General features: G+C 38.0%; 1 protein-coding gene across 1 annotated transcript in view; it reads left to right on the top strand.

Moving 5' to 3' along the window:
* Nucleotides 1-1,660: 1,660 nt before the first annotated feature.
* The window catches only part of LOC131858262 (uncharacterized), an 87,700-nt gene continuing 61,461 nt past the window's right edge, over nucleotides 1,661-27,899 (top strand). Inside the window, exons 1-2 of the mRNA XM_059211453.1 lie at nucleotides 1,661-2,186; nucleotides 2,344-2,446. Coding sequence (XP_059067436.1) covers nucleotides 1,661-2,186; nucleotides 2,344-2,446 — 629 coding nt within the window. The remainder of the gene's footprint in view (nucleotides 2,187-2,343; nucleotides 2,447-27,899) is intronic.

The following is a 27,899-nucleotide window of genomic DNA, read 5'->3' as shown; positions in this document are numbered from 1 at the left end:
CTAGGTAAGGGTATTTTTGATGAAGGATGACACACTTTTGACCTAAAGTGTAGGATATGTTTATAATAGATATGCATTGCCAAGTGAAAAAGAGGTTGTATTCAAGGATACACACCTCTTTCATAAGAGAGAATATTGTTGGCATTCTGATGCAATTTTGTATAACCAGTAAATGATATGGTTGTCATTGTTGGCAACATCATCTCCTTAGTCTTCCCAATCCTTAGGGAGTAAGCAAACCGGGCAGTGAGTAAACCGACAGACAGTAAGTATACCGACAAGCAATAGACCGAAAAGTACTAGACCGGTAAGCAGTAAGGTGATCGAGTAGTGGTGAGTAGATCGGTAAGGAAGATGTCCATAGGCTAAGCAAAGACTAAACTGGTACACAAGAAGAAATCAGCTAGACAAGGTTGTGATCGGTTCACCAAAAAAGTTGGTAACCGACAGACTGGTAATGTTCAATTACAACATGTTAAATCGGAAATCTTCTCTCAGTCAACCAACAGACATATCGACATGTTCGACAATATTGACAGAGATTCCTGCATGATTTCAGAAGCACATTTTAAGGCTTGACAATGAAATTTTGAAATGTATGTTTTGGAGGGAAAAGTTGGCGAAGACTTAAGGGTCTATAAATTCACATATCTCATTCTTGAGAGGGTTGTTGTCAAGGTGAATGAAGTTAATGTGAAAAAGGACACAAGGGGAGTTTTAGAGTGTGCAAAGCTGAGTGACAGAAAAACTGGTAGAGTGGGGGTTTCATAGAGCAGTGACTCAAGTGATAGAGGATTGACAATGCAAGATTCAAGTATTAGCAAACCGACAGAACGTAGAGTTGTGAAGGATAGGCACAACCAATGCAAACCAAGACTGATCCCTAATTGTGATATGATCAGGCTAATGTGTAGCTTCATGTATTTGATCATTTATCTATTGTTTTGAAATGACTGCAATATAAATCCCTTAACTGGGTGGACTTTAACAGGTCTCATTGTATAAATCCCTTAACCAGGTAACATCTTAACTAATGTTCTAAGTCCTTTAACTAGGCTACCTTTAACAGGGTAAAGGCACTAATTGACCTTGATCAAAATCCCTTAACCGGGTGGCACCTAACCAGTGTCTTTGTAATCTCCTAACAAGGATGGCTCTTCACCATGCGTACTCCAGAAGAGTACAAATTTTGTGAGTTCCTACTCACACCATGGTTTTCTCCCTATTGGGTTTCCACGAGATAAATCTGTGTGTCTTTGTGCATCTTTTCATGTATGCTTAATCTTTTGCAATAAATGTGTACATTGGTGAATGGTTAATTAGTTCATATTTAAAGCTAAAGTATCAATTAGTAAAAACCGGTAATGTACTGATTCACCCCTCCCCTTTCAGTATCGGTTGGGACTAATAATTGATATCAGAGCTCAGTTCCTCTAAAGTGAAGCTTAACAACTTGAGGATAAAGATCATGGAAGAGTACCGATATTAGAAGCAGATTGATGAAGCCAATGAGATTATTGCTTAGTTGAAAGAGAGACTGAGAAAATGTCTTGCTAAAAGGAAGGAATTGGCTCAATAGCTAAATGAGAGTTAAGATATCATAGATCAACTCTCTGAATAGAGTGGATCTAAAGAAGTTGAAGAAGGAGTCTCAGAACTCATGGGAAGGAACAAGAACCTGACCAAAGAAATCACACATCTCAAAAGAGAAAATGAAGGTCAGGCCTTGAGAATGACTAAGATACTAGAATCTAGTAGAAGTGCTGACGAAAGAAAGAGAGAGGCAAAAGAAGATTTTTCAAAAGATAAAAGAGCCAGGAGACATGTTGAAGATTCCATGAGAGAAAATGATGCAATCATGATTGAGAAAGATGAACAGATTCGAGTGCTCACTCAGGAAAATGAATACATACACAAACAAATGAATGACAATGCAAAAGAAAAGGAGAGGATGATAAAAGAGATTGAAAAACTTAAGAGTGAGTTGAAAATAGAAAATGAGAGAAATGAGAAGATGAGAAAATTCAATGAGAGATCTAAGAAGGTAGATAGACAGTTGAAGGCTCAGAGAAGAACAAAGGATACAACAGGTCTTGGTTACCCCGGTTTAGGTCCTATGGAAACAAGAGAATCATCTAAATCCAAAAGAATGAAGGATGATAAAAGAAATCAATCAGAAGCAAGAGGTATGAAGTCTTTCAAGTTCTCTTGTAATCATTGTGGAAAATCGGGTCATAAGACCAATGACTGTAGGAATAAACCAGTTATTCAAAAAAAGACTTTTACTTTTGATGGTTATTGCCACAATTGTCATAAATATGGTCACACTGCTTATGGGTGTAGATCTCAATCAAGCAATCTACCAAGTGCAAAAAGATTTAATGGACATTGCTTCACTTGCAATAAGTTTGGACACAAATCAGAAGAATGTAGGTTCAAGGCAAAGGTATCAAGACCACTGTTCAAACCGGTTAGTCCTAACAAAATGAGTAATTAGGTGAATGCCACTTGTTCCATGTGTGGTAATTTTGGTCATGTGTGGTAATTTTGGTCATGTTGTTGAAAAATGTAGAATGAGGAAAGGTCAGAAAAACAATCCAGGACCATGGAGGATAACTGGTATGGCATGATTTAACTACCATAAGATTGGCCACCTAGCCAGAGAATGCAAAAGCTGATCCTACAACCGGTTTGCAAACAAGAATCATTTTAGCAAGAAAAATGAGTAAAATGACCTGAAAGGAAAGAAGACAGCTGAAGAAATAAGAGATGAAATGAAAAAGACATGGATCAAGAAGGATGAAGGAAAAGAAGGACAAGGACATTCTGAAACCAAGTCATCATCCATCGGTGATGACAATTCCACTTCTAACTAGGCATACTAATGCCTAGGGGGAGCGCATATGGTAAGATTACTCTTGAATCCCCTTAACAAATGTAAGGATGTGTTTATCTGCATAGTTGTGATGCACAAAATTTGGTCTAAAATTTCTTAATTGAAGTTATTTATTTGAGTATCGGTATCAACAATAAATAACCGGTGAAGTCAAATCAGTGTACTTTAAGTTGTGAGCTTCAAATCTGACTGTTGGATCCTAGTGCCGATAAATCTCAATGGATAAATAAGGAAATGGTAACACATTTTTATTTACCTAACTACTTGTGAATTTTCTTGAGCTCTTGTGTGTTCCAAGGCGATTTAAAAATTGCTAAGGTTTGTTTGTGTGAAAAAGAAATTCAAGCAGAGCGATAGTGGTGTTTGGCATTCCCTAAGAAAGGGGCTTTTAACTGCATTTGAGAAAATCTTGATTGAAGGTCATCATGGCAGAATAGTTATCGACTCCTATGTTGGTTGAAGCTATCAAGGAACCCCAACCCGAGTTCAAACTACACCTGATGAAAGCCAGTGAAATTGACAAGACCAGTGCTTTATCATCTGTGCCCTCTCGTGTATTGTTGGTAGAAGATATTCGCTACTATATTCATTGCAAGCTCAAAGAACTTGGAGATAAGTTTATTCGAAGTGAGTTTAAAGGATTCTGTGAAAATGATCAGTTGAAATTGGGATTCCTATATCTGAAGACCAAGGGTTTGGCATATGCTGTAGAATTTCCAGATTAGTTTCATGGTGACTAGGTTAGATATGTATTGATCAGGGTTCATGATCAATTTTTGTGGTTGGAAGATCATGTATAGATCAAGATCACAAAGGAGATGATTCAAAGAGTGACAAGGTTCAATGCAACCGGTGAAGCATTAACCCTAAGAATGATTTCATCAACTAAAGTCACCCGGTTAACCATATCTCGGTGTGATAGTGGAGAGATGACTATAACTCATATTGAGGATGCTCAAGTAAGATTTGCCTCTGCAGTGTTGGGTTACAGGGTATATCAATCAATCTAGATGAACAGTGTGCCGAGCGGTGCCATCCATGTAGGATATCAGATTATCAAAGAAGATGCAATGTATGATATATGTGAGATGATTAAAAGTCAATTCATGGTGAACATGTAAAGAATAAATAAGGATAAGAAACAATTCTTCAAATATGGCTCTCTACTGGTATGTATATTCTTCCATGTGCTAAAATATTTTCCCAGTAAGGGTAATGTAGTATGGTCACAGGAGAAACCTATCATGGTTTAGATAGGTGAAATGATTAGGGATCTGGGAGATAAATTTGGGAAAGCAATGTGGGGATATTTCAAAGAATTCTAAACTATAATGCACAAGAGGGAAAGAATTCCAACTGGAATAGTGCAGAAATACAAGAACAACATTTGTTTTCTTGTAGATACAGATTGTTGTATTGTCCAAGTAGTTGAACCCAAAACTTTTTGGGTTCCACCTATGGGGTATGAGGTTGCAGCAGATTTGGTTAAAATTCATATCAATATGCTTCTATCTACACCAGTAGATTTGAAGGAAAAGAGGTTTGGAACATATGAAGAGGAAAGTTCTAAAATAAAACAAGAACTTCAGCTGCTTATCATTAAAAGAAAAGTAAAGAAAATGATTGATACCCTTGACAAGAAATATGGAGGTGAAGCATTCGGTGCCACTACCTCCAGTTGTGCAAGTGAGCAAGAAGGGGTCACACCTGCCAAAGATGAAGAATTGATCGGTGAAAAGAAGAAAGTGACAAAAACAAAACCAAAGGGCACTGCAACAACTAAACCGACAACATACACTAAGGAAAAGAATCTAGGTACTCTGGTATCTTCACCAAGAAAAGATAGACCGATAGGAGTAAATTACACCAGAAAGAGAAAGAGTGACCCAAAACTTAAAGATGATAAGAAAGAAGGTGACACCGGGTCAGATGTGGAAGTAAAAGAGGTTAGAAGAAGTGAAAGGAATAAAGCTGCAACAATTGATAATATGGTGCATGGTATCAAAGAATTTGGAGGTCTGTCCGGTGTTGGAAGGAGATATTCTCTTAGTAATGATGAAGACAAGAGGAAAATTGGGGAGATTTGATCTGGAACTTGCATACCTTTTGTAGAACTCCCAGTGAATTGTATGGCATTATTCAATCAAATTTGTTAGATAAAATTTTAAGATAAGGAACAAAACTGGAAGAGTGGTAGTAGGTGAAATTAGAGAAGTGCACATTGAAGGTATTTCCCCGTGGAAGGATATTATGGACCAACAAAAGAAGGTTGAAGAAGAAATTGAACAAAAAACTAAACAAGACAAAGGGGTAGCTGTCCTTGATAAAGGAAAAGCTAAAGAATCCATTGAAGAATTTGATATGTTCTCTGTTGAGGACATCATAGAAGTTGTTGTGTCAGACATCCCCAATCTAACAACAGGTATTGAACAACCGGTTCATACTTCCCCGATAGAGGAAGCCGATAAAACTAAATTGTCAGGTCAAGATGAAGTGTTAGTTGAAGACATTCCTTATGAGGATACACCTCACAAAAACTTATCAACACCAAATCCTAATCTCTCTTAAGAAGGAAAAGAGGAAAAAAAGAGGACTGAGGAAGAGAAGAGAATAGAGGAAGGAAATGAGGAAGAGAAGAGAACAAAGAAAATAGAGGAAGAAAAGAAGATAGAGGAAGAAAAGAGAACAAAGAAAGAAAATGAGGAAGAAAAGAAAACAGAGGAAGGCAAAGAGAAAGGGAAGAAATCAGAGGAAGGAAAAGAGGAAGAGAAGAAAGAAGAGGAAGGAAAAGAGGAAGAGAAGATAAAAGATAACACAGTAGTGTTGGATACCCCTCTGGTAAAAATAAAATTAGACTTAAATAGGGAAAATGTAAAGAAAAAGGTAAGAATCATCACAACAACTAGCTCAAAAGCTGAGCCCTTAAAATTTGAAGAAGGAATAGAGTAAGAAGAAGAAGGTGATTTAGTTATAGATATAATGAAAATGACCCCTAAACAGTTGAAGAAAGTCTCAAAAAAATTGAGAATCCAAGCTGAAAAGGTAAAAGTGAGAGAAAAGAAAAAGAAGGCAAGAATCCTCACCTCTGCCAAAACAATTCTCTCTGATCTCATCCTGGACATTGCAGTTAATGATATTGCACGCATTATTGATCAGTTGAATACTCTAGTCAAAGCAATCAGTTAAGAGGCAACCGATCTGGAGAAGGTTGCAATAAGACAATATGAAACAAAGTGAGGAGATAACCTAATGGAATAGATATCAGTTGGAAAAGTTGCTCTATCAACTAGAACAAAAGAAGTTAAGACACCACTATAGCAAGTTGGTCAACTCCTGATGAAATCTTCAAACTTTTGCATCTTAATCAAAGATTTGGATGATAACAGAAATCAGATTCAAAAGGAGATTCAAGATCTAGTAAGCTCATTTGATCCTCTTAGTAGTTCAACATCAACTTTCACTGGAAAAATCAAAATGCTCAATCATCAACTCAGAAAGTTGAAAGATGAAGAAGACAAAATAAGTCTTAGCATGTTAGAGCTTCAGTGCTATTTAGCACCAATTATAGACTTCATGCAACTGAACATTAAAGAGGCAGACCACTTAATTCATGCACCTGACTCCAAGACAGTTGACGATATGGAGGTCTTCATTGCAGTATTACATGGCGACTTTACTACCATGAAACAAATTCAATCTTGATGGGAATCTTCTTTAAAAGTTGCTCAAGAAACCTTTAAAGAATTTTTTTCTTTATTTTGACATTCATTTTCGATGGTGTTTGCCATTGATGGCAAAAGGGAGAATTTTGGCTTTTATGGAGTCTTGTCAGGAACAGGGGCCATGGGACTGACAAAGTAGTTTTTAGAATTTTCCAGCAATGCCAAAGGGTGAGTTTTTTGGCATTCTGATGCAATTTTGTTGTTACTACTTATTATAGTTGCCATTAGTTTTATATCCAAAAGTCATTCTATATACTCTAGTCAGTTACTACTACCGAAACATTCAGTCGATATGCACAGAGCAATCGGTTATAGAAGAAAGTAGTCACAAAGCCCAGTATTCACCAAGCTGTCTACTGAGTAACATTCCATGTCTACTGAGCAGAAACAATGATACACTGAGTTGATATACACTGAGTGAATCATGTTACCAGATTCATTGAATCTAGACACACATGGGAAAATGTGTTACAAGATCAAGGAACATAGAACCGTTATCACATTGGAAATTGCACTTAAATATTTTGTATGATTTTGAGGTCATCTATCCAATGAAATATTTTGTATAGTTATTCATTCGATAAATCATGTTTGTAAGATCAAAGTAATGAACCTGATCATCGACATAAGATATCTATTTATACAACATGAATTGAGGATCAAAATATATGAAAAAAGAAGAGATAGAGGTGTATGAAGCAAGACATGTGTGATACATAAGAAAGCACTGAGTGTTATGACTGTTACAGAAACACAGAGGTCACCGAGAAGGATTTCAGAGAACAGTCAAAGAACAGAGTAAACATAAGGGTTTACTGAGTTACTTTATGGGTTACCGAGGTATGCTATAAGTAAGGTAATCTCATTTTGAGCACATAGAATTTGCGCCTATAAAATTCCAGATGTAAAGTTGCAGATATTTGTAAAGATTTATTGTAATATTTTGAAGTTGTAAGAGAAACCTTTAACAGGGTAAAAGACTCTAACAAAGTCTATAAATTGTAAAGCCTTTAACTAGGTGCAATATTTAGAATAAGTGTTGTAAAATCCTTTAGCAAGGTAGATCTAAAGATCTTCATACTCCTAACAGGGTAAGCTATCAGAAATAGCTGAACATGTAGCTCTAACCGAGCAACCTTTATTATTGTAGTAGTGAAGTTGTGGGTGCCATCCCCACCGCAGTTTTTCTCTCTAACCAAGAGTTTCTGCGTAACCAAAATATATGTGTTATGGAGTGAATCATGTATGATTGTTATTTATTTGTTTTAACTTTATGTTATGTTACAACAGTTTGTGGTTTATGCATAACAGTGAAGATATTGTTGATAAAAGGATTTGAAGTACTGATTCACCCCTCCCCTCTCAGTACGTTAGCTTTCTATATTGGGCCTAACAATTGGTATCAGAGCTCTAATCTTGGAAAAGGGTTTAACAACCTAAAGAGAAAGATCTTATCAATGGAAGGCTATAAACAATCTCAGAAAATTGTGTATCTACAAGAAGAGTTGGATCATGCTAACCAAGTGATTGCAGACATGCAAAGACAAATGCAAAAATCATTGAAAGTTAGAAGGAGATTATATGATGATTTGCAGGACTCTCAAGAGTTAGTGGAACAAATTGAAACATCATCTGAGAACAACATATCTGAAGAGACTGAAGAGATGATTAAAGAATTGAAGGAGAAAAACAAAGCACTGACTGATCAACTAAAAGCAATGAAAAGAGGACATGAACATTTCAACACATAGATGACTGAGAATCTTGATGCATTAAGGACAGCTGAAGATAAAGTAAGAGAAAAACAACAACTTGAAGCATTAGTATCTGAAAAGAATGATGAAATCACAAGGTTGACTAGGATTCAACAAAATCTATTAGATCAATTGGGCTATGCACATCATGGGGCAAATCTGAAAGATGATGAGAATCAAGCATTGAAACTTGAAGTATCAAGGTTGACCAATGAACTTGAAATAGAAAAGAAATCCAAGGAAACACTGAAAAAGAGTTATGAAGCATCAAAGATGTTGGATGAGCAACTGAATACAAGAAGACCCAACAAAGAAGCAGGACTCGGTTACAAAGGAAAAGACTCTACCGAGAAGGGAATCCATACAACCGAGAGAGGAGAATCATCAAAGCAAGTTGGAAATAAGAAGAATATCAAAGGAAAGAAGTCTATTTGCAACTACTGTGGAAAACAAGGTCACACTGCTAACATATGCCAAATTAGAAAAGGTAAGCAACCGAATGTCACTAGGTCTAATGGTTATTGTCACAATTGCAACAAATATGGTCACACATCTAACCAATGTAGGACAAAGTCTACTAGCAATTATAAGAAGGCAAAATTCAAAGAGTTTTGTAAAAATTGCAATAGATATGGACATAGTACCAAGGAGTGTTGGTTTAAACAGAAAAACTATATGTGGTCTACACATCGAACAAATACTAGAGGCTACCGAACTCACACAAATCCTTACCAACAGTATTCTACAGTACCATGGGATTACAATACAAGGATATTGTGTGAATTTTGTGGAAGATATGGACATATAGGTGCCAACTTCTTTATAAGGTTTAGAATGAACAACCAAATATCATGGAGAAATCCTGGTATGGCATGTTTTCATCATCACAAAGTTGGACACTTGGCTAGAGATTGCAGAGATCAACCTAGAGGAGACACTGAGGAAATAAAATGCAAATTACAAATGATTTGGAAAAAGAAGGAAATTGTGTCAAATGAAGAAAGTACCTTATCTACCGAGCTAGGTGCACCTACTCCAAATTAATCAGGAAAGGTATGAAGGGATTGCATTCTCTCAAAGGTCAAATCTTAACAGTTCCTATTTCATCTTGTACATTAATTCAAAATCTGCATAATTAAAGATGCATTAGAAAAATTAAAATTTTATCAAAGTCTTTTGGAATCCTGTCAAATTGGTAAATGCAGGAAGTCTGGTTACTTGGTAAAAGCATAAAAAGAAGTAGTGGTACCGAGTGCATTTAATGTTTTCTGACCTAACTGCACGAAGCCCGATGAGGTACAATGAATACTTAAAGCTATTGCGCGGTCATTTTTCACTCACCAAGTTTTCAAGAAAGTAGAGCAAAGCGAATCAAAGGCGATCAAACCTCCTCCGAAGCAAATTCAAAGGTATTTACATCAATCACAACACATTATCAAGATAGTTTATCGATCATATCAAGTTGTTATTATTTGCTAAATAGAAAGCATCTGCCATTTGAAAGTCTTCAAACCCTAAGGATCTTTTGTTAGTATTTATCTGAAACCTGCAATGGCCCCTAAGATCTAGAAGCTCATTGTTGTTGATAACATTGAAAAGCCCTCACTGAAATACTCTTTAACTCCCAAAATTGCATCTGAACCAGATGACAAAACTGTATTTTCACTCATTCCGGATAGAGTTTTATTAGTCGAGGATGTGAGATTCTTCACTAAGTGTCAAGTTGAGGAACTAGGTCATGTTGAAATCAAAGACACATATGATGAATTGTGTACTGATGGTAAAATGGATAGCAAATATGAACACATCAAAATCAAGGGATTGACCGAAGCCCTAACCTATCCCTATGTCTTCAAACCCCAATGGGTCAAGTTTGTTCTGAGCAAAGTTCATGATGACTTCATGTGGCTAGAAGAGCAACCGTTTAAGATCACCAAGGAAATCATTCATTTGATCACTGGCTACCCTATTCATGATCATGCCCGAGCTTAGAAAATGATATCACAGAAGGAATTGATCAATTTAACCAGAGTAGAATCTGATTGCAGAGGACTGAAATTGAACAATGTCACAGATGCAGAGCTAGAGTTTTCCATTAGAGTAATAGGTTATTGTTTTTTCCAATCAGCAAGGGAAAATAATGTACCCTATGCAATAGTCAACTTAGCATATAAAATTGTGAAGAAAGGCATGAAAATTGATTTATGTGAGGTATTGTTGAAAAACCTATTTGAGAATGCCAATACCATAAGGAAGCCAAAGAAGAACAATTCGGCTAATACACTAAAATTTGGATCACTTCTGGTATGCATGTTTTTCTATTTTGAGAAATTCTTTCCATCAGTCGGTAAAGTTTTTTGGGAACTACACTGACCAATCACCCATCAAATCAATGACTTCATCAAGAAGCTAGGTGATAATTTTAATTATGTTATGGATGATTATTTCAACAAGTTTCAGGAGAAGATGCATAACAGATATAGAATTCCACCCAAGTTAGTGGAGAGATACAAGGATGACATATGTTTTGAAGTGGACACTGATTACTGCTATGTTAATGTTGTGGAACCGAGAACTCAATCTTTGCCACCTATGGTTTATGAGATTGATTTTGACATCACACAACAATAGATAGATGCTTTTCTTACATTACCAAGGCATGCTACCGAGCTGAGGTATGGAACATATGAAGAAGTGAAGGAAAAAGTAAAAATGAGCATTGTAGTGCCCAAAGCTACAAGGAAGGCAACAAAAATGATCAAGGTATTAACAGAGAAATTTAGAGAAGGTTCTTCCTCCACACCTGTCAAGGGCACTATAGCCATCACCAAAGAGGAATTTGAAGCCCAAGAGGTAGCTATAACACTGAGCACCGAATTGCCTAAAGGGAAAGTTTTGAAAAGAAAGAAACAGGATACATCAAAAGTATCACCGACTCCTCCAGCAAAGCGACCTAACACAAGAGCATCTACAACATCACCGAGTAAGAAAACAAAGGCCGCACCCAAGGTAACAAAAACTTCCAAGAAATCTACTCGAAGACTCATTTTGACTAAAGAGTCTAGTGACACTGAATCTGAAGACAAAAACAAATTTCAGATTGTCAAGAGTACAAAGGTAAATGTACATAGTGTTAAAATTTTTTGTGCTAATCTGAAGCAATATGGTGGATTTGGATCATTCAGATATGTAAAATATGAATCCAGATCTGATGATGAAAAGAGACAAATAGAAGAAGCTATCATCTGCACACTATTGAAATTCCGATTGGTTCCATTGGAAGTATGTAAATCTCTTCCAAATGAATTATATTTGCATATTGACAATAGGTGGAAGTATGCCATGGACTTAGAGAAACAGATGAGAGAAAGAAGTCTGGTACATCTTTTCCCAGACATGTCGGTAGACGAGATCACCGAACATCTGAAAAACTACCACACAAAATTCCTAGTCAAGCAAAGAGCCTTGAAATTGATGAATGGCCTTTACTTGGATGTAGAGAATGAGACTAAAGAAAAATGGCAGGAAATATTTCAAATCAAGTATGCTGGTGAGCAAGCTGAAGTTGAAATAGTTGATGTCACCGAGCAAGATCCTGCTGACACTATAAAAGTTGATGAGGATATCATGGACACTGAGGCACCAGAACAAGAAATGATAGAAGGGAATGCTTATGCCCAACTTGTATCCAGTGAATCAGTTTTGGAACAAGTTCAGCCCTATCCTCTGGTCAATCATCTTGTTTCAACCGAGGCCCCTCATGATATGGAACAAGGCACAAAAGGTCACAAGTCAACAACAGGAGAAGGTACTTCTCAAGAACAGACCTCTCAAGCTCCCTCTAGCACTTAAAATGTTACAATCAAGACACCAAGCTCAGAGACACCAAAGGACACTACAGAGGCTAAAGAAACTGACCAAAGTGTTGCGTCTACCGAGTAACCTACTGAGGGTCAACAAGCCTCCCAAGCCATTGTTTTAGTTCAACCAGTGAAAGGTAAAGAAAAGAAAATGAAAAAGCATAGTTTCAAATTAGATTTGTCAAAACCAATAGTGTTTCCCAATGTTGATATATCCAAATTAAAAGGGCAAGCACTCATTGAATTCGGTGAACTATGCAAAGCCAAAGCCAAACATGAGAAGCAAATGGCTATTCAAAAGAAAAGTAAAGTACTTCAGAAGGTGAAAGCACTCTTAACCGATATGCTACCTGAAGCAACAGTGACAAAAGATGCCACCATCCACATTCAACTGGATGAACTCCTAACCAAGATAGAGACATCTAGAGTAGATGCATCTGAATATTTGAGCAAGTTAAAGGACAAGGATTTCACTGCTAAAATGATTGAAGAGGTACATAAAAGTATTGCTATTGGCAAAGTTAAACTTGTCAAATTTATTGCTGAATTGACCCCTCAACTCAAGCACATTCTTTATTTATTTCAGAAACTCTATACATTTTCTTTATTCATTAAAGATATTAAAAATAAAACTGAAGTGATTGAGAAAGAGATCACCGATCTCTCAAATAAGTTGACCACTGAGCCAAATTCCATTTAGAATTTTTATACAAAGTTACAAAAGCTCATGGCTCAACAATTGGAACTCAGGAATGAAGAGCACAAGATAAGGATGGACATAATGACACTTCAAACATTATTGATTCCTCATCTTTCATCCGTCCAAGAACAGATCCATAAAGCTACCTCTCTATCCACTCAGCAAGAGGGAAGCACCTTAGATGGACTAATTTCACTATTAGCTGACATTACAGCTCAGAATTCACTTATGGACAGTGTTAAGGATTCCCTCTCTGTCGCTCTCACCGATGCTTGAATGAAGTACAAATCCATTTTTGACCAGTTGCCACCATCGAATGGTAACTAAGTTCTGATGTTTGTCAAAAAGAGGGAGTGAGTATCGTATCAAAGTATAGAGGGGAATGTAGTATACAGGGGGAGTATACTGAGCAGTGATCACCAAACAAAACAAGTACAAAATATTGATCACCGAGCATGCAAAATCAGAGTTTTGTACAGTATATTGATAAGGGGAGTATATCTGAATATACTATTTCATTGACAAAAGTATATGCTGTTAGTTTTGTCAAAATTTTGTAAGTATATAGATTTTTGAGTTATGACTTTGAAAGTAGTTTTGTCAAACATCTCAACTAATGTCAAAAGGGGAGATTGTTACTACTTATTATAGTTTCCATTAGTTTTATATCCAAAAGTCATTCTATATACTCTAGTTGGTTACTACTACTGAAACATTCAGTCGGTATGCACAGAGTAGTTAGTTATAGACGAAAGTAGTCACGAAGCCTAGTATTCACCAAGCTATCTACCGAGCAGAAACAATGATATATCAAGTTGATATACACCGAGTGAATCATGTTACCAGATTCATTGAATCTAGACACACATGGGAAAACATGTTACAAGATTGAGGAACATAGAACCATTATCACATTGGAAATTGCACTTAAATATTTTGTATGATTTTGAGGTCATCTATCCAATGAAATATTTTGTATATTTATTCATTTGATAAATCATGTTTGTAAGATCAAAGCAATGAACTTGATCACCGACATAAGATATCTATTTATATAGCATGAATTGAGGATCAAAATATATGAAAAAAGAAGAGATAGAGGTGTATGAAGCAAGACATGTGTGATACATAAGAAAGCACTAAGTGTTATGACTGTTACAGAGACACAAAGGTCACCGAGAAGGATTTCAGAGAACAGTCAAAGAATAGAGTAAACAGAAGGGTTTACCGAGTTACTTTATGGGTTACCGAGGTATGCTATAAGCAAGGTAATCTCATTTTGAGCACATAGACTCTGCTATAACATTCCAGATGTAAAGTTGCAGATATTTGTAAAGATTTTATTGTAATATTTTGAAGTTGTAAGAGAAACCTTTAACAGGGTAAAAGACTCTAACAAAGTCTATAAATTGTAAAGCCTTTAACCAGGTGCAACATTTAGAATAAGTGTTGTAAAATCCTTTAGCAAGGTAGATCTAAAGATCTTCATACTCCTAACAGGGTAAGCTATCAGAAATAGCTGAACATGTAGCTCTAACCGAGCAACCTTTATTATTGCAGTAGTGAAGTTGTGGGTGCCATCCCCACTGTAGTTTTTCTCTCTAACCAAGAGTTTCTGCGTAACCAAAATATATGTGTTATGGAGTGAATCATGTATGATTGTTATTTATTTGTTTTAACTTTATGTTATGTTACAATGGTTTGTGGTTTATGCATAATAGTGAAGATATTGTTGATAAAAGGATTTGAAGTACTGATTCACCCCTCCCCTCTCAGTACATTAGGTTTCCATATTGGACCTAACATTTTGTATGACCCGTAAATGATATGGTTGTCATTGTTGGCAACAACATCATCTCCTTAGTCTTCCCAATCCTTAGGGAGTAAGAAAACCGAGCAGTGAGTAAACCGCCAGACAGTAAGTATACCAACAAGCAGTAGACCAATAAGTAGTAGACTAGCAAATAGTAAGGTGATCGAGTAGCGGTGAGTAGATCGGTATGGAAGACATCCACCAGCTAAGAAAAGACTAAACTGGTACATAGGAAGAAATCGGCCAGACAAGGTTGTGATCGGTTCATCGGAAAAGTCGGTAACCGACAGACTGGTAATGTTCAGTTACAACCAGTTAAATCGAAAGTCTTCTCTCAGTCAACCAATAGAAATATTGACAAAGATTCCTACATGATTTCAGAAGCACATTTTAAGGCTTGATAACATAATTTTGAAATGTATGTTTTGGAGGGAAAAGTTGGCGAAAGACTTAAGGGTCTATAAATTCACATATCTCATTCTTGAGAGGGTTGTTGTCAAGGTGAATGAAGTTAATGTGAAAAAGGACACAAGGGGAGTTTTAGAGTGTGCAGAGCTGAGTGACAGAAGACCAATAGAGTAGGGGTTTCACGGAGCAGTGACTCAAGTGAAAGAGGACCGATAATGGAAGATTTAAGTATCAGCAAACTGGCAGAAGGCAGAGTTGTGAAGGACAAGAACAACTAATGCAAACCAAGACTGATGCCTAATTGTGATCTTATTAGGCTAATGTGTAGCTTCATGTATCCGATCATTTATATTTTGTTTTGAAATGAATGCAATATAAATCCCTTAACTGGGTGGACTTTAACAGGTCCCATTGTATAAATCCCTTAACCGGGTAACATCTTAACTGATGTTCTAAGTCTTTTAACTAGGCTACCTTTAACAGGGTAAAGGCACTAACTGGCCTTGATCAAAATCCCTTAATCGGGTGGCACCTAACCAGTGTCTTTGTAATCTCCTAATAGGGATGGCTCTTCACTGCGCGTAATCTAGAAGAGTACAAATTTTGTGAGTTCCTACTCACACCGTGGTTTTCTCCATATTGGGTTTCCATGAGATAAATCTGTATGTCTTTGTATATCTTTTCATGTATGCTTAATCTTCTGCAGTAAATATGTACATTGGTGAATGGTTAATTAGTTCTGTTGGTGTAAATAATTATTCATCTTGGATATTATTGCACTTACGTAAGTTTACTTAGGAAATGCATTTCATAATAGTTTGAGTATGAGACACTTGGGTGTTTGTGCCACATTGGGATAGTGTGTGTAGGAGAATTTCCACCTTTTATGGTGTTGATCTTGTTGTTACACTCCACATTCAGTGGGTGATCCACCTCACGTGGACTATTATATTGTTTCTCCTACCTATCCACACCTATTTCCTACCTACCCTTGTTTCTTATTGAGCCACATGTCATGTTTGTGTGCTCACATATCCCTAGCCTTGCCTATATAAGCAGGCTCATCTACATTGTATGTAATGGAACAATTGATCATTTATCTATTGATGAGAACATAGTTTATTCTTATCCTATATTTTGTTTTCTCTATTTGTGCTTTCCATTGCCTCTAGATCTTGGCAAAATCTCACATGGTATCAGAACCATTAGAGTGTCATTGGTTTGCTAATTGAGAGAAATTTGATGCTATTTGGTATTGTGTATTTTGGAGTTTTCTATTGCAGGTTATTATTGAAGCTTGATGGGTCAAATATGAGGTTACCATTGAATTGAGGAGGTCCAAGAATGTCAGTTTTGCCTTTTGTTTCATCCAAATCGGACTTTAGAGGCCAAATCTAGAGGCATTTGAAGTTTGACGCTACTGTAGAAATTTTCCAGAAATTATAATTTTGCAGGCAATTTTCAAATAGCAATATCTCACTCATCCGGACTCGGGTTTATGAGCAATTTTTTTTGTTTTGGGGTAGAATTTCATGAGCTGTACAGTGGTACATAATTTTTTTGATTTTTGCATACAGGTTTTTTCAGAAATCATGAAATCCTGATTTTTACAACTTTGGAGGCTTCATTTGGGCTCATATGGACTCCTTTTCAGGTGCCATTTTTTTTGAAAGTGCATATATTTTCATCTACTTTCATAATCTACCATTTGTTTGCAGTAATTGCAAGTAGAAATTTTACTTTCATTATTTGGCCATTTTTGACATATTTGGTACTTGCATTTTGCTTGGATCTCAGTTTAGATCACTACCAGTATTTGTTGAAGTCTGTTAGATCTCATTTTGAGAAGTTGTAAATTGAAATCAGAAGTCCACTTAGCCTTGTTTTGCAAGTGGCCTATTGTACACGCACTACATATAAAGTGCCAAAATCATCATTTTTGGGGGGTAATTTGATTGAGTGAATTTGGGGGGTGTCTCTTGTGCTTTTGTGATCTTGTGTTCCTTCCTTTTTGCTACTATGGGTTCTTCTAAGTTTCCTCTCTTAACTCCTCATAGTTATGCTACTTGGAAAATTGATGCATGGAGTAAACTTATGGAAAAAGGACTCACTCATTACATTGATGGAACTATTGTTGCTCCCGTTGATCCTAAGGTTGATCCAGTTGGTCACTTGGATTGGCTCACTAAAAATATCATGGCAATTGGTACCTTAAGAAAGTATGTATCAAAGGATATCATTTTTTCATATTGAGAAGTGTACTCTAATCAAGGATGCTTGGCAAAAGTTTCAAGACTTGTATGGTCAAGTTGTTGAGATTAGGGGATATCAAATTGATAGTGATCTCACCATGTTAGATCCCAAGAACTTTGATACTATACAAGATTATGTCACTAAGGCAAATGAGTTGAGGGCACAACTCAAAGATTGTGGAATTGATAAGAAGGATACTCAATTGATATTCAACTTGATAGGCAAGCTTCCACAAGAAAATGCAACATTTGTTTCTAGTTTCCAAACCCATAGGATGACAATGGGTTCAAGCTACACAATGCCTACATTTGATGCTTTCAATGAAATGTTGATGATGGAACAAACTAAGTTGATAAACATGGGCATTCTTAAGGCTTCTAAGTCTCAAGCATTAGTGGCAAATCAAGGGAACAAAGGAAATCAAGGAAAGGACAACTCAAACAAGAAGAAATGGCAATCAAAGCCTAAGGACAAAGCATCATCCTCTCCACAACAAGGAGATACATCCTCTTCTAAGAGGGATAATTCACCAAAGAGGGAGAGACCTACTTATGCCTATTGTGAAAAGTTTGGTCATGAGGAGTGTCGTTGCCATTCTAAGAAGATTGATGAGCTCACACATATCATCAATAAGCATAACATTGATTTGCCTAATGTCTACAAGAAGGATGATTCATCAACTTCCACTTCCTCACATTCAAAAGGAAAAGGGAAAGCATTCATGGCTTCTACAAGTGGGAAGAATCACTCTTTTGGGACAAGAAAAGGAAAATCTCTATGTGCTACTATCAGTCATGATTAAGAGAGATGGCTTCTAGATTCAGGGGCTTCTCATCATATGGCACCTTCGCAGTCTATGTTCTCTACATTTGAGCCTTGCACCATGATGGGATGGGGTTTGGGATAGACTAGCCTAGTCTATGCTCTTGGATCCTTTCCTTGGATCACCAGGTGTTCTAACCACACCCTAGGGTCTCTAAGACTTCCCCTGCTTGTGGAATCCCTTGACCTTGCCCAAGCCACCCACCAACAAGTTGAAAAACTACTCCTAAGGTCTCACCTACTCATGAGATTCAAGAACCCTTACTTAGGCTAATAAGGGTTTGGCTTGTTCACATCTACCCAGGTCTTAGCAAGGATAGGTAAGGTCTAATACATGGTTTTTCCACCCATTCATGTGCCCCCAAGAGGTTTCAATCTTTCTACCCCTTACCGATTTCACTATTTTGTGTTTTGCCTACAAAATAGGGCTACAAGGATTATGACCAATTAGGCCTCCTACCCGGTCCTTTAGGGCTCCCTCTCACAAATGATGCACTTGCTTGTGAAACTTCCCAAAAGACTTTCTATTCATTTGGCAAGGAATCAAGGATTTTTTAGGTTTTAGGCCTCCAAGTGTCCATACACTGCCCTAGGTGGATTTTGAGGTTATTAAGGGTTTTTAGGCTTGCCAGGGTCACAGTGTGGGTTTGATGCTCTTGCCACCTTATCTGAATTAGTAGAAAATCCTCCTTCACACCAATGGTGCTCCACTCACCCCTCTACAACTCCTCCAAAGGGTGTCTCCTCCTCTGACCTTCCTTGCTCTCCAAGACCTCTGCAACTTAACCCTTCCTAGTCGGGCACTGTCCAGTATCGCCTAGGAATGGGTCTTTAGATGGCCTCCTTGAATTTTCAAGGGCCCTTCTTGCATTGAATTATAGTAAAAGGTCTATACTCTCATTCCCCATGGTTTCATGGTGATTCCACAATGGGGAATGGAGTTATGAACCCATTTATTCAAACCAGTCCAAAACTGGATAGTGAGAAGCAATTTACAAAAGATTTACAAACACACCACACTTGCCAAACAAAAACCTAGTATATATGTTCAAAATGAAAGTATTTACACCATAGAAGACAATCCACATAGTTTTTCTTGCAAATCAATCCATTAATGATCTTTTTTTTACTCCATTTGTGTTGACTGACAACAAAATTGTAGGCACAGTCAAGTCACCTTGCTTGGGCCGTACAATATATGACATCCAACACCTTAACTTAGGGTTTGTAATTACTTATAGAACCTTTGCCTTAGTTTATGTGCCCATATTAGGGTTTTCCATGCTACAATAAAGATTTTGGCCTCATGGTGGAAAAGTTGCTTGACAACTTTTAAAAGTTGTCATGCAACTTTTGCAACTTTTGAGCAACTTTCTCAATGTTGCTTTTCTTGACTCTTAGACCCATATTGGGATAACCTAAGGACACCACCATGCTAAGAAGGACCCCTAAACACCTCAAAGGAACACATACCCTCTATTTTCAAGAAAATCTCAAACTTGACTTATGACCCTAAGATCTCAACTAGGACCCTAACTAGGACCAATGAGCACATGACTCTTATTTTATATACAAAGGCTTCATTGAGAAGAAATAACACAATCCAAAACTAATGGTGGGAGCCCTTTGAAGGGTTCTTCTACACCATACTCCCCCTCTACAACAAGCTAAGGAATTAGGGGAGTGAGAAGAGCCGGATCAATGCAAAGCTTCTTGAACTTGCTCTCCTCCACCCAAGTAGCTTCAGACACAGGTTGATCTGCCCACTTCACTAAGTGCTCCATGTAGACCTGGTGTCTAGTAGACTTCTTCACCCTTGAATCCAAGATCTCCTTTGTTATAGGCTGCTTCACTTGAGGTAAGGCATTCACATCCAAGTCTTGTAGTACCTTGGCTTTGTTCTCAATCTGCCCTTCTATCTCACCCTTATACATGATCAGATCAGCAACATTAAAGACTAGAGAAATGGCCAAGTCTGAAGGAAGTTCAACCTTATAGGCGTTCTCACCATATTTTGTCAGAATTCTACAAGGTCCTACCCTCTTCATTTGCAGTTTGGTAGGCTTACCACTTTGCATCCTAGCTTTGCTCAAATGGACCATCACAAAGTCACCCACCTTGAACTGAACCTCTCTCCTTTTCTCATCCATTTTTGCCTTCAGTTTTTGAGTGGATTCAAGGATGGCTTTCTTGACTTGCTCTTGAACTTCCTTGATCGTTTGAGTGAAGTCCTCTGCTTGGCCACTCTTCATCTCCATGGAACTAAGTTCCCTGAGTTCACACACCCCTCTTGGATGTCTACCATAGACAACCTCAAAAGGACTCTTTCTAGTGGTCCTATTCACACTATCATTATATGCATACTCTACTTGAGGAATTATTAGGTCCCATGTCTATCCATACTCCTTAGTTAAACACCTCAACAATTTGCCTAACACCCTATTGATGACTTCAGTTTGACCATCAGTTTGTGGATGGTAAGTTGAGCTAAATGAGAGATTAGTTCCAAGTCTCCTCCATAATAATTGCCAAAAATGGCCCATGAACTTGCTGTCCCTATCTGAAACAATGCTTAAAGGGAGTCCATGAATCCTAACAATCTCCTTAAAGAAGAGATGTGCAACATAGCTAGCATCATGTGTAGTCTTACATGTAATGAAATGGCTCATCTTGGAAAATCTATCTACTACCACATAGATGTTGTCCATACCTGTCTTTGTCTTGGGAAGTCCTACTACAAAGTCCATGCTTATACATTCCTAAGGCCTATTTGGGACTGGTAATGGTTGATAGAGACCATCATTGCTTGATCCTCCTTTTGCTCTTTGACACACACCACATTGCTCCACATACCTCTTTACATCTCTTGGCAACTTTGGCCAATAATAGTACCTCTGTACTAGATCCAAGGTTTTGTTGACTCCAAAGTGTCCACTTAAACTATCATTGTGTTTCTCTTGGATGAGGTTTTCCCTCATGGATCCTCTTGGCACACACAACTGATTACCTTTGAACAAGGGACCATTTTGGAGAGTGTAATCTGCATACTCACCATGGAAATGTTTCTCAAACTCCTTGCAAACCTTGTAAGCTGACGAGAAATCTTCATCTCCTTCATAGAGGTCCTTGAAGCCTTCTATTCCTATGCTCTGCAACTGTAACTCTTGAACTATCAACAACTTCTTGCTTAAAGCATCTGCCACCTTGTTGAGTTTCCCCTTCTTATGCTTGATGGTGAAGGTGAAGGATTGGAGGTATTCCATCCATTTCAAATGCCTATTTCTAAGCTTCTCTTGAGTGTTAATATAACTCAAAGCCTGGTTGTCTATGAACACCACAATTCCTTTGGTAGTAAATAATGCCTCCATTTTTTAAGAGACTACACTAATGCATACAACTCTAGGTCATAGGTTGAGTACTTCTTCTTTGCTTCATTGAGCTTCTCACTGAAAAATGCCACAGGTCTTCCCTTTTGACTCAATACACCCCCTACTGCAATTCCACTTACATCACACTCCAATGTGAATAGCTTAGCAAAAGTAGGTAGGAGAAGGATAGGTTTTGTGGCTACTTCTTGCTTCAACAATTGAAATGCTTGGTCAGCTTTCTCAGTCCATTTAAACTTAGTTTTAAGGCCTCCTTTTATGGTGTCAAGGACTGGTGCACATATGCCACTGAAGTTCCTCACAAACTTTCTATAGAATTGGGCTAAACCATGGAAACTCCTAACTTCAGTCCCTGTTCTAGGTGTAGGCCAATTCAAGATTGCCTCCACTTTGCTTGGATCCATCTTCAAGGTTCCCTTAGACACCACAAATCCTAAGTAGACCAGCTCTTGCTTCAAGAAGTCACACTTCTCTAGGTTGATGGATAACTTCTCCTCATGCAACCTCTCTAAAACTAACCTCAAATGCTCAAGGTGCTCCTCTTTGGTTCTGCTATAGATGAGAATGCCATCTAGGTACACCACCACAAACCTACCCATGAAATCCTTTAACACCTCATTCATCAACCTCATGAAGGTGCTTGGGGCATTGGTGAGTCTGAATGGCATCACAAGCCATTCATACAGTCCTTCTGTGGTCTTGAAAGAAGTCTTCCACTCATCTCCCTCCTTGATTCTAATATGGTGATAGCCACTTTTAAGGTCCACTTTGGTAGAATACATAGCACCTCCTAAACAGTCCATCAAATCCTCTATTCTAGGAATAGGAAACCTATACTTTATGGTGATCCTATTGATTTCCCTTGAGTCAGTGCAAAGTCTCCACTTGCCTCCCTTCTTTGATGCTAGCACTATCGGGACTGCACATGAGCTGATGCTCTTCTTAATCAGTCCTTGTTCCAATAACTCCTGCACTTGCCTTGCCACCTCCTTGTTTTGATTAGTTGTGAGCTTATATGTAGCTTTGTTAGGTAGGGATGCATCGAGAACAAAGTCTATTTGATGGCTTATAGACCTTCTTGGTGGGAGTGTTGCAGGTGCTCCATCACTCACTATGTCCTTATACTCTTGCAACATTTGCTTCACCTCCTTGGGTACCTCTGCCTGCAACTTGTCTTCTTCCTCCTTTGGCTTCACAAAGATGGCACACTTCACTATCTCCTCCTCATGTAGCAAGTGTAGGAACTCTTTACCAATAGCCAATAAGACACTAGGTGTTCTTGAAGTTCCCTCTTCATTCTCTGTCAAAGACTGAATCTTAAAGGTCTTGCTATCCTTCTTGAAGGAAATGGAGTTCTCCTCTCCATCATAGATCACCTTCCTATCAAATTTCTAGGGTCTACCTAGCAATAGGTGATAGGCATCCATGGGTGATACATCACAAAGGATCTTATCCTTGTATCCTCCAATAGAAAACTCTACCCAAGTTTGTTCATTGACAAGCACACTCTGCTCATGATTCAACCATGTCACCTTATATGAGTTAGTGTGGGGTATCCTTGTGAGTTTCAACTTCTTGGTTGCCTCCTCTGATATTATGTTATCAGTTGACCCTAAATCAACTATCACCTTGCAAACCTTACCAAGGATATTGCATCTCACCCTAAACAATGCTCTCCTATGCTTAGGTTCATTCTTGACTGGCTGTCTTATCAAGACCCTATTGAACATCAAATTTTCTCCAATCTCTGATTCAATATGGTCCACCTCAAGTGTCTTGCTGCTTGATGTGTCTTCATGTGCATAAGCAACCCTCTTTCCACTGTTTGATGGCATAGGCTTGTCAGGGCAACTATATGCCGGGTGTCCCAATTGTCCATAGTTGTAACACTTCATAGTTGCAAAGTAGGAGTTACCCCTGCTGGTACCTCTACCCTTACTTGGACCACCTTGTGCACCTCTTCCTCTAGAATGGCCCCCTCTGAGATTGGTTTCACTACCATGTTCAGTCAACTTGGTTTCTCCTTGGTTCCTCTGCTCATTTGCCTTGCTTTGATAACCACCTCGGTGATTCATTTGTTCTCTACCTCTGCCTTTACCCTTGGTATTAGAGTCTCCTTTCCTTTTGTTCCTCTCTTCCACCTTCATAGCAAGCTGATGACATTTTTGAACAGTAGGAGTCCATAGGCTTATCTCCTCTTGAATGTTCTACTTTAGACCGCTTAGATACCTAGCCACCTTAGTAGATTCATCTTCTTGGACTTTGGATCTAAGACAAAGTTTTTGAAATTCTTTGGTGTAGGAGGTCACATCAAGGTCTTTTTGCTTCAATCCCTATCTCTTCTTATGAAGTTGGACTTCATAGTCCTCTGGTAAGTAGTTCTCCTTGATCTTACTCACCATGGCCTTCCAATTGGCAATAGGTAGCTTTCCCATGCTAACTCTTTCTTCTTGCAGGTATTTCCACCATGTTAAAGCTGCTCCCCTTAATCTTGATTTGGCAACCTTAACCTTTTGAGCCTCTATCACTCCCTCACACTCAAAGTGGTTTTCCATGCCCTCAATCCATTCCATGACAGTGTCAATGTCCATCCTTCCACTGAAATGTGGCAATCCTTCAAAAGCTTTGGTGTTCAAAGCCTTAAAAGCCTTTACAAATGGTTCTTCATTAAACAAGGGATCTATTTCAGGTATAATGTCATCTATGTCAATGGTTTTCTTGCCTTTATCTTTGGTGTCTTCACCCCAAGGTCCTTGTGTCCTTTGATCCACCACTTCCTGCAACTTATCCCTTATCTCGCTCATAGCTTCTTCAAGGAGTCTATTCTTCTCCTTCTGCTCTTCTACCTCCCTATCCAACTCTGTATTAGTGGCCATTGTGATTTCCCTTACTGATTCACTAGAATACTGAGACATACATGGTCCACCAAACCTTTAACAGGCTCTGATACCAATCTGATGGGATGGGGTTTGGGATAGACTAGCCTAGTCTATGCTCTTGGATCCTTTCCTTGGATCACTAGGTGTTCTAACCACACCCTAGGGTCTCTAGGACTTCCCCTACTTGTGGAATCCCTTGACCTTGCCCAATCCACCCACCAACAAGTTGAAAAACTACTCCTAAGGTCTCACCTACTCATGAGATTCAAGAACCCTTACTTAGGCTAATAAGGGTTTGGATTGTTCACACCTACCCAGGTCATAGCAAGGATAGGTTAGGTCTAATACATGGTTTTTCCACCCATTCATGTGCCCCCAATAGGTTTCAAGCTTTCTACCCCTTACCGATTTCACTATTTTGTGTTTTGCCTACAAAATAGGGCTACAAGGATTATGACCAATTAGGCCTCCTAGCCGGTCCTTTAGGGCTCCCTCTCACAAACGATGCACTTGCTTGTGAAACTTCCCAAAAGACCTGCTATTCATTTTGCAAGGACTCAAGGATTTTTTAGGTTTTAGGCCTCCAAGTGTCCGTACACTGCCCTAGGTGGATTTTAAGGTTATTAAGGGTTTTTAGGAGGGTTTTTAGGCTTGCTAGGGTCACAGTGTGGGTTTGATGCTCTTGCCACCTTGTCTGAATTGGTAGAATCTCCTCCTTCACACCAATGGTGCTCCACTCACCCCTTTACAACTCCTCCAAAGGGTGTCTCCTCCTCTGACCTTCCTTGCTCTCCAAGACCTCTACAACTTAACCCTTCCTAGCCGGGCATTGTCCAGTCTCACCTAGGAATGGGTCTTTAGATGGCTTCCTTGCATTTTCAAGGGCCCTTCTTGCATTGAATTATAGTATAGGGTTTGTACTCTCATTCCCCATGGTTTCATGATGATTCCACAATGGGGAATGGAGTTATGAACCCATTTATTCAAAGCAGTCCAAAACTGGACAGTGAGAAGCAATTTATAAAAGATTTACAAACACACCACACTTGCCAAACAAAAACCTAATCTATATGTTCAAAATGAAAGTATTTACACCATAGAAGACACTCTACACAGTTTTGCTTGCAAATTAATCCATTAATGATATTTTTTTTACTCCATTTGTGCCGACTAGCAACAAAATTGCAGTCACAATCAAGTCACCTTTCTTGGGGCGTACAATATTTGACATCCAACCCCTTAAATTAGGGTTTGCAATTACTTATAGAACCTTTGCCTCAGTCTTTGTGCCCATAGTAGGGTTTTCCATGCTACAATAAATATTTTGACCTCATGGTGGAAAAGTTGCTTGACAACTTTTAAAAGTTGTCATGCAACTTTTGCAACTTTTGAGCAACTTTCTCAATGTTGCTTTTCTTGACTCCTAGACCCATATTGGGCTAACATAAGGACTATTGGCATATGCACACTCCAATGAGACATTGTATGTGATTGAAGGTTTTGTCATTGATGGCAACCTTGCAATCCTATGGCACCGGCAAAGGCATCATACTGGCATTAGCAGATCACACTCTACACCGGCACTCAAGACACCGACACTGGCACAAAAGAAATGAAGTATACCGGCATAGAGGCCGACATGATTTTTGTTATATTATATTTTGTTTATTATTGAAAAAATTTGTAAGCTGACTTGGTAATTTGTAAAATGACTCTTATATATAAAAGAGATCATTGTAGACATTTGATATAGGAGATGTAAGCATAAAGGAAAATATTAGGCAGACCTATTGTGTGAAATATAGGTTAAGGGGTATATGTAAAGAACATAGCAGGAACTGGTACTGAATCTGGCATTGAAGATGCTATTGTAAAGCAGTACAAGATATTGGATTTGTATAATCCTTTTTGTAAGTCAGTGAGATTTCCCATTGAGCAGTGAGCTCTAGGTAGTTGGCCTTCCTGCATGTGCAGACCCCTATTGTAAGTAATATTCTCTTATTGGCCAGTGAGTGAATATTGTGGGTCACAAATCCCACCGAGGTTTTTCCCACACCGGGTTTCCTCATTGAAATCTTGTGTTATGGTGTGCTTTTCATGTGGATGCTCTTGATTTTGTTTATTGCATTATTTCTTGCATACTGGTACACTGTTATATTATGTTCTACATATTTTAAGTGAAGAAATTCTATATACCGGTCAGATACTGATTCACCCCTCCCTTTCAGTATCTGTGGGATTCCTAACAATTGGTATCAGAGCTTGGTCCTCTATTTTCATAAGCCTAACAATTTGAGGAAGATCTTGAGACCGGTAAAGATGGAAAATCTGATGAAGCAACTGGAAGGAGCTCTTATAGACTATGATGCAGAGAAATTGAAAAATATCAAACTAGAAGATGATTTAAGGGTAGCTCAAGATATCATTCAGGCACTTCAAGAAAAATTTACTATTGCAAGAAATAAGAGAAGAGAACTTTGTGAAAAGTTGTAGAATGAGAATGATGAAAAGGAATCACTTAATGATATGATAAGCAATTTGAAACAAGAGAACATGACAACAAAGAATGAGATGCAGGATATGACTATGAGATTTTGCAAAGAGATTGAGGATAGGAAGAAGAATGAAGAACAATTGACCAGAAGACTAAGTGATGCAGCGAATGAGAACACAAGACTTAGCTATGAAAATGACATGTTGAAGACAGATCTGATGCATACTGAGAATGACTCAAATGAACTGATGAGACAAAAATAAATCTTAGAAAGAGAACTAGAAACTACAAATCAACATAAAGAAAAATTCAAGAAAAGCTCAGATAAACTTGGCACCTTGTTGAAGAATCAAAAACCTAAAGGTGACACTTCTGGAATTGGCTTTGAAGTTGGTGAAAGCTCCTGTACTGCAAATACTAGTGATCATAGCAAACCGGTAAGACAACCTAATGCTTATAAATTCAATGGAAAATGCTTTAACTGTAATAAGTATGGTCATAGAGAAAATGAATGTAGATCTAGAAATTATCAAAATATCAACACACCCACCGGTCAATGTTCTAAATGCAACAAAGTTGGTCACAACTCTGAAAACTACAAAATGAATGTGAGATGTTATGTTTGTGGAAGATTTGGACATTTATCTAATCAATGCAGAACACAAACTGGCATAGGTTATGGAAAAGCTATTCAGAAGAATAATGTAACTTGTTATGCATGTAACAAGATTGGGCATATTGCTAAATTTTGTAGAAGTAAAGGAACACCGGTAGACAGTAAAAGTTCTAGCTTGAAAGGTAAAGAAAAAGTTGAAGAGGTTAAGCAAGAATTCTCAAAACAATGGATTAGAAAAGATGATATAAATATTCAAAATACTCCTCCACCGGTAGAACCAGTCAATACTCCACCGG

This window comes from Cryptomeria japonica, chromosome 9 (genome assembly GCF_030272615.1).
Source record: "Cryptomeria japonica chromosome 9, Sugi_1.0, whole genome shotgun sequence".
Classification (NCBI taxonomy): domain Eukaryota; kingdom Viridiplantae; phylum Streptophyta; class Pinopsida; order Cupressales; family Cupressaceae; genus Cryptomeria; species Cryptomeria japonica.
This window is presented reverse-complemented; position numbering and strand designations above follow the sequence as displayed.